This window comes from Canis lupus, chromosome 2 (assembly GCF_003254725.2).
Source record: "Canis lupus dingo isolate Sandy chromosome 2, ASM325472v2, whole genome shotgun sequence".
Taxonomy (NCBI): domain Eukaryota; kingdom Metazoa; phylum Chordata; class Mammalia; order Carnivora; family Canidae; genus Canis; species Canis lupus.
This window is the reverse complement of record NC_064244.1, coordinates 54,338,522-54,345,944: the sequence shown is the minus strand read 5'-3', so window position 1 is coordinate 54,345,944 and position 7,423 is coordinate 54,338,522. Positions and strand designations below refer to the sequence as shown.

At 46.4% G+C, this 7,423-nt stretch overlaps 1 protein-coding gene and 1 long non-coding RNA gene across 3 annotated transcripts; one reads left to right on the top strand and one right to left on the bottom strand.

Annotated features, from left to right (window-relative positions):
• Window positions 1–868: 868 nt before the first annotated feature.
• LOC112660311 (histone H2B subacrosomal variant-like) lies at window positions 869–1,413 on the bottom strand. The gene has a single exon (XM_025447855.3). It carries the CDS (start codon window positions 1,295–1,297, stop codon window positions 938–940), a length of 360 nt encoding a protein of 119 aa, XP_025303640.1. The 5' UTR covers window positions 1,298–1,413; the 3' UTR covers window positions 869–937.
• Window positions 1,414–1,417: 4 nt separating this feature from the next.
• On the top strand, window positions 1,418–7,142 carry LOC118354124 (uncharacterized). 2 transcript variants are annotated; one of them, XR_007407028.1, is made up of 4 exons: window positions 1,418–1,600; window positions 2,653–2,774; window positions 3,812–3,890; window positions 4,658–7,142. It is a non-coding gene; the product is annotated as an uncharacterized LOC118354124 (long non-coding RNA). The 2 variants fall into 2 exon arrangements; XR_004814124.2 differs by having other exon boundaries at window positions 3,812–7,142.
• The last annotated feature ends 281 nt before the right edge of the window (window positions 7,143–7,423 follow it).

Sequence of the window (7,423 nt, the reverse complement as noted above, 5' to 3'; positions counted from 1 at the left end):
ACGGGACTTGGAAACACCTCCAGTATTTTGTAGACAAAACAGTGACATTTGTGGGAAATAAAAAAGGTTTATCAATTGAGTAGTAGGGTCCTGGGTATTGGTCTTATTATGCTACAAGTGGAGAGCAACAAATGTGAAGATGTGAACAAATGTGAAGATCAGTTTTAAATGTAAAGATAAGGGGCCCCTGGGTGGCTCAGTGGTTGAGCATCTGCCTTTGGCACAGGTCATGATCCTGGGGTCCTAGGATCGAGTCCGACATCAGGCTCCCCAGAGGGAGCCTGCTTCTCTCTCTGCCTGTGTCTCTGCCTCTCTCTCTCTCATGAATAAATAAATAAAATCTTAAAAAAATAAATGTAAAGATAAAATGTACATGGATATGGACAGAACTTGTTGAAAATCAGGAACTAAGAAACAAAACGAAGGAAATCACTGACACACTGTAGAGAGATTCGTTAAGGAACTGAATTGGTTGAATATAGTTTGCTTTAGAAAACAGTTTGTTGATGAAAAAAATCTTCAGTGCCGGCATACTCCTGATTAAAATGTCTTCATAAACCCATAAGCTCAAAGTCAGTGTGACCCGGGGATTGGAATAACCAGCTTGAGCCATCCTGTACATGGTTAACGATACCAATACAACAAGCACTGAATTTATATGAGATTTACACACTCCCAGGAAAAACAAGCGTTCTGGGTAGAACTTGGGCAGGGAGCAGGTGTCAGAAAAACCTAACTAGCCAAATCGTTACAAGGTAAAATCACAAGAGAATAATTCTTCTCTAGAGACAAGGGTCGGGGACAGGTAGGGGGGGTTATACCAGGAAATACCGCTATGATATAAAAAAAGGAAGAATGAATTCTGGAGTGGAGTGATTATTTGGGTAGTAAGTTCGATTTACTTTCCCCAAGATTTAATTAAGCTGGTATATGGAGTTTAGGAGTGGACATATCTTTGGACAGCTTCACTTCCAAAAGCCACCGCATACTTAGCTAGTTTCGTGGGCAACACCAAGTACACTGCCTTCTCTAGATCTTCCGGGGTGAGGGTACAGCGATTTCTGAAGCACATCAGGCTGCAGGCTTCCATAGAAATGAGCTCAAAGATGTCATTGATCAGGGTGTTCATGATGTCCAAGGTGCGAGATGATATGCCCCTCTGGGGAACCACTTCCTTTAGGACCCTGTTTACATAGAGTGAATAATTTCTATGGCCAAAATTGGTGCTGGAATGTGATTTCTTTCTGGAGATTGGGCTTTGACGTCCTCTGGTTTTTCTGGTGATGGATCTGGCCATTGCAGATGTTGTTCCCCTTGGCAGTTACGAGTGGAGAGGAGAAGGGCCTAACAGTGGTGGCGGGGAGCTCTCATATTTATATTGGCATGCCACAATCAGCCTTTTGGGGCTTCTCTTTGATTGGAGGTTACCGTTCCTATGTCACAATCACCTAGCAACAGCACTCATTTGTTGTCAAGGGAAAATCTGGTTCTTGGCCAACCTAAAGCTTTCCTAAGAGGATAGAGTGTTGTAGAAGGATCGAGTTGGCTTCAGGGCAGAAGAGAGTGCTCATTTCTCCTACTCTATCTCTTGGCAGTTTTTGTAAGCATAACATACGATATTTTCAGAATTGGACAGATCTCATCAAATTGGCGAGTTGGTGGCGGGAACACAAAGGAAAATGTACCATGAGCCTTTTATGGGGGAACCTCTGTCTCTAAAAGTTTCATGAAGTCATTTTATAAGCTTAGGAGCAATAAGCCATTAAAAAACTTGCAAGTGATTATTTTATAATACAAGTAAATATAGTTCATCGGCTTTTACAAATTAATTTAGAAATGAATCCTATTTAAAATAAATCTGAACCCCCAACTCCATATAAGCAACTATGTACAAAAGGAGAGTAAAACAAAAACTGTCCGACTTTGCTGTCTAAATTAATATATGTGAGTCACGTGCATTAAGTTTTTAAGACGATATTAATACCATTCTTGAAAATTTCACGTATTTCATTACATGGTTTGCTTTTTACGTGATACCATAGCTCATCTGTCACTATTAACCAGAAATGTGGGGTCACTCTTGCTCATGTGTTGATATTCATGCTGAAAAAAAACAAAAAAACAAAAAATTAACTCCATTATCTTCTTAATCAAATTCTGTCCCTGGATAAAAATAAAAATAAACAGGAGTAACTAGAAAAATCCCAACTCCCAGGTATTTCAATAGTGCACAACTGCCACAGCTATGAATGCTACGGGGAAAAATTCTTCCCTGCAGGTGGCTTCACAGATAAGATAGGCCGGGCTGTGTGTCATTTCTGGAATGCTACATGTAATTACTCCCCCTTTTCCGTAACTCCAGAAAGTAGATCTGAAATAAGGTGAGTAGGAAAAATGCTATTACAGGGAAAACTTTGAACAGGTTCTGATTTCTAAAGAGCACAGGCATCATTGGTGAATGTCCGGACTTTATTTATTCCTAGCCACACGCCTCAAACTCTGCGTCATCCTGAGTTGGAGGCTGCTGCTTCTAAGCACGCTTTGTGGTGATGGATCTTCAGTCAGCCCTTGCTAATTTTGCTTTCAGGATTTCTCCAGATATAATTACTTCGTTAGCTTAATTACAGCATAGTTTTATTTGTGATCATTTAGCAGAAGCTATCAGGTGGAGAAGGTTCACTCCCTGTTCTTCACGTACCCAAGCTGAGGAGTGTAGTGTTCTTGGCCTGTGCTCCTGGGACAACCCTCCCTGGGGTCGCTGAGGTAGGGAGAAGGTAGGTAAGCCTGTGGCAGCCCCTTCTGGACTCTTGTTGAGACCTTGGCCGTGGGCAGCTCTGCTCCTGGGGTCGGGCCACCCTCACTAGCCGGCCTTAACGGAGGAGGTCATTTTGCTTACCTCAGAGGTGCTCTAAAAGAAAGCCTGTTGTTGCCCCACACATAGGGCTCTCCTCCAAAAGCTCAGCGGTCATAAAACCGACATTTCGATCCTTGTCTTTCTAATCCCTATGACTCTCGATCGGTTGAGACTGCGTGGGGGAGAAGGGAGGGTGTGATGATACATTACAGAAGTTAAATGCAAAAGGCTTTCAAGACAAAATAAGCTGTATGCTAAGATACTGATGGTCAGGAAGTTGGGAAAATGAGGAATACTGATTCTACAAAATTTCTGGCTACTTTTGGGTTAACCCAAATTCCCCTTTTAAAATTTAATGATTCATTCTAAAATATGCATGAGCTCACCGCTGATATGTGGGTTTTTCTCTTCCTTCCCCCTCCCTCCTCCTCCAGACAGTCTGGAACAAGGGACAGACACTGTTTAGCATAATGACCTTCAGGAGATGCCTGTTGGATTATCAGTTTGGACAATGGAGCAAATCTGATTATTTTGCATCCATCTACCCTGGGAATGAGCACTGGGAAGTCCTCCATCTGTCCTCTCTTCTCCTCTGCCCTGCCCCTCAAGGTCGTTGCCTTAGAACAAAACCTGATGTCCTTAGCAGGGGACACAGGAGAGTGAAAGGAGTGAGGACCAATGTGCCAGAGGCCTGAGGTCTGTGGTCTCTGACCTGCTCTAGTGTAGCTGGAATTGAAAGTTAACAACTGGGGATCCCTGGGTGGCTCAGTGGTTTAGCGCCTGCCTTTGGCCCAGGGCGTGATCCTGGAGTCCCAGGATCGAGTCCCGCGTCGGGCTCCCTGCATGGAGCCTGCTTCTCCCTCCTCCTGTGTCTCTGCTTCTCTCTCTCTCTCTCTATGTTTATCATAAATAAATCTTAAAAAAAAAGTTAACAACCATTTCATGAATTTTTCCCAGCTCTTGTTTTGTGCTTGATCACATTGTCCATCTGGGGCATGGATTGTATGTCTCCCATGAAAAAACACGCGCACTCCTGGTAGGTCTGCAAGTACGTATACTGTGTTACAATTGCTTATTCTTCCCTTTATGGCTGAAGGCCTAGTCATGACTCAAGGTCATCACCAAGACTCTCAGTGATTATTCCACAGGAGCTGTAGCAGAGGTGACACTAACTTGAAGCCAAAAACACGCCCTGGCAGGTGTGAGTGTACTCTGGGAACATTTTTACCGCCACTGTGTTAGTTTTCTGCTGCAGCTGTAACAAATTACCATAAATTGAATGGCTTCAAACAACACAAACGACCTTACAATTCTAGTGGTGGAATCAGTCTGAGTGGGTTTCACTGGGCTAACATCGAGAGTCAGCAGGGCTGGATTCCTTCTGAAGGCTCTAGGGGAAAATCTGTTTCCTTACCTCTTCCATCTCCTGGAGGCTACCTGTGTTTCTTGGCTTCTCCTCTACCTTGGAAGCCAGCAATAGATGATCAAGTTAACTCATGGTGTATCACTGACACAGAGTCCTGCCTCCCTCTCCACTTATAGGGACCCTTGTGATTACGTTGGGTCCACCTGGATAATCCAGGCTCTTCTCCACATCTCAATATCCTTAGTTTCATCTGCACATCCCATGTCGCTAGGTAAGGAATCTGGGAAATGCACAACTTTGAGGGCCACCATCAATAGGATGACATTGTCAGGGAAGCTCTGGGTCGCTGATCATACAGATATTAGAGACGAATAATATTGCCCTTAGGAGATGGACCAAACATATGTTTTTAAAGATTTTATTTCTTCCTTCCTGAGAGTCACAGAGAGAGAGGCAGAGACCCAGGCAGAGGGAGAAGCAGACTCTCTGTGGGGAGCCCAATGTGAGATTCAATCCCAGGACCCCGGGGTCACACCTGGAGCCGAAGGCAGGCGCTCAACTGCTGAGCCCCCCAGGAATCCCCATGAGAAATATATTAAAAATACTGTCGGGATGCCTGGGTGAGTAAAGATATGATTTTTTTGGTTTTGCTTTGTTCTTACATGAGAATGGGAGACTATGGTCTCGAAGAGCCTGAGCTTGATTAGCTTGGCTTGGCTGATGGTTTTCAGGCATGGGAGGATGTGTATTCTCCAGCAAGAGGCAAAGGAAACTTGTTGGTCAGGGGAGAACCAGGTTTCAGGTAAGGCTGTTGTTTTCAAGCTTGGATGCACACTGAAGTCACCTGGGGAGATTATAACCAACGAGCCAAACATTCCAGGTCTAGACCCCAGTCCAAATGAAGCAGCTTCTACAGGGGTGAAGCTCAGACATTTTTTTTTTTAAGTTCTTTTAATGTACGGCCAGGGTTGAAACTCATACAATTCAACACCCCCCTACCCCTGAAACAATCACAATAAAAAATGGGTAGAGGACCTGGAAAGACATTTTTCCAAAGAAGATATCCAGATGGCCACCAGACATGTGCAAAGACGCTCATCATCAACGATGACCAGGGAAATGCAAATCAAAACCAAAATGAGGTGAGACCTCCCACCTGTCAGTATCAAAAAAGGTAAGGAATAACAAGTGTGGGGGAAGATGAGGAGAAGGGTCAATCCTTGTGCACTGTTTGTGGGAATTCTACAGCCACAGTAGAATGCAGTATGGAGGTTCCTCAGAAAACTAAAAAGTACCACATGATCCAGCAATTTCACTTCTAGGTATTTACCTGGGGAAAACAAAAATACTAATTCAAAAGGATATATGCATCCCTATTTTTAAGCACAACATTGTTTATAATAGCCGAGTTATGGAAGGAACTCAAGTGTCCAGTGATAGATGCGTGGATAAAGAAGATGTGAGAGAGAGACATGAGATATTATGTATGTGGGATATATACATATCTCTCTCTCACACACACACCCACACAGATATAGGGGATATTATTCAGCCATAGAAAATGAGATCTTGCCATTCGCAACAACATGGATGGACTAGAGTATATTATGATAAGTGAACTAAGTCAGAGAAAGACAAAAATATGGTTTCGCTTATATGTGGAATGTAGAAAACAAAATGAATGAACAAACACAAAACAGAAACAGGCTCGTAAATGCAGAGGACTGGTGGTTCCCAGAAGGGAAGCGGGTGGGAGAGGGGTCAAGTGGATGAGGGCGGCTCAGAGATACGAAGCTCCGGTTCCATCCATGGAGAGGCACAGGGGACACAGCATCGTGATAACGTTGTGTGGACACACATGGTGTGGCGACACGTGCTGTGTGTGACGACACGTGCTGTGGCGAGTATTTGATAATGCGGAGGATTGCCAGGTCGCTGTGTTGTAGCCGGAACCTAACAACCGTATACCAACTGGAAGGAAAGGTGGAGCAGGTGGGAGGAAGAGGCTGGAGGGGGACAGGTGAGTAGCGGGGGGAGTGGCAGAGAGAGGGTGGGCCGTGCTCTCTGGCCAAGGGGACCCCAGGTTCAAGGACATGAAGAGATGCAGACTTTGGTGTAAACGTGTTTCTGTGCATTTAAACTGAGGCTAACTTTGCCAAAAAGCTTTTTCAGTGCTTCCAAGGAGCAGACGGGGGGTACGGAGGAGATGGGGGAACGAGGCTGGGCCCACTGTGCTTTGGTGTCTTACCCGCCTCGTGGTTCCGGGTGTGGGGGTGGGTGGGTAAAGCGCACTTCCCACGCTCCCCTTGGCTGCCTTGCTGGCAACGCTCTGGCTCTGGCCTGGGTCGTTTCTCTTCGACTTTATCCTCGCTTTCCTGCTGGGTTCCTGAGGCCGACACTGCTAAGCTCTGCAGGCGGAGGCCTGGCCTTCGGTAGTGGAGCCGCCTGCATCCTGCTTTGGCTAATCTCAAAGCTGGGTCATTGTTCTCAGGTGACCCCAGAAGGAGTAATGAGATTAGCTTTGTGCAGAGTAAGAACCTGAAGGAATTAGCTTGGGAGTGAAGAGCAGGTGGTCAGCCCCCGAGGAAGTTCCCCGTGAGTCTGAGGTCGTCAACAACGACAACACAGAACGTGTGTTGGGACAACAGGCATAAGAAAAATGTCACTTCTGTCTTGAGTTCTGGTTCACACACTATGGTAGGCCCTGTGGTAGGACCGCTTCGCCCAACGGTCATGAAACGCCGCCCGAATCAATCGAGGAGCATCGTTAAACGGGTTTTCCTCTTAGGTTGGGTAATAAGGGGGAGAGCTTGCCAAACACGGGGTGGGACTAACAGCTGCTCGCGGGCCCCTGGCCAGGAGGCTGGGGGCCAGGAGGTTAGTGGAGGCCGGTTAGACACCCAGGCACCCGGTCCCTCGTTAGTGGGCCCGGGGCGGGGGGGCTGTTCCATGCAGGAGAAAGGGGGTGAGCGGCAGCACCGGCGGACCCACAGCTCCGCTGGAAGGTTGTATCCCGGGGGCAGGGGGTGGCTGGGTGGCCACGGTGTCCTGGGTCGTAGCCTGCGGTGAGTTACTCTACTCGAGAGTCACGAGAACTCGAAGCATGGACTAATGGGCTCCAAGTGACGCTGGAGAGAGGTGGTCTCGGGCTGGGCCCAAGAGGGATTAGAACAGGGTGGCACTGTCATTGCCCAGTGGCCCCC

Bases quoted from the DNA above. Each gene is read 5' to 3' on its own strand.
- LOC112660311 (XM_025447855.3), bottom strand. From the start codon at position 1,297: ATGGCCAGATCCATCACCAGAAAAACCAGAGGACGTCAAAGCCCAATC.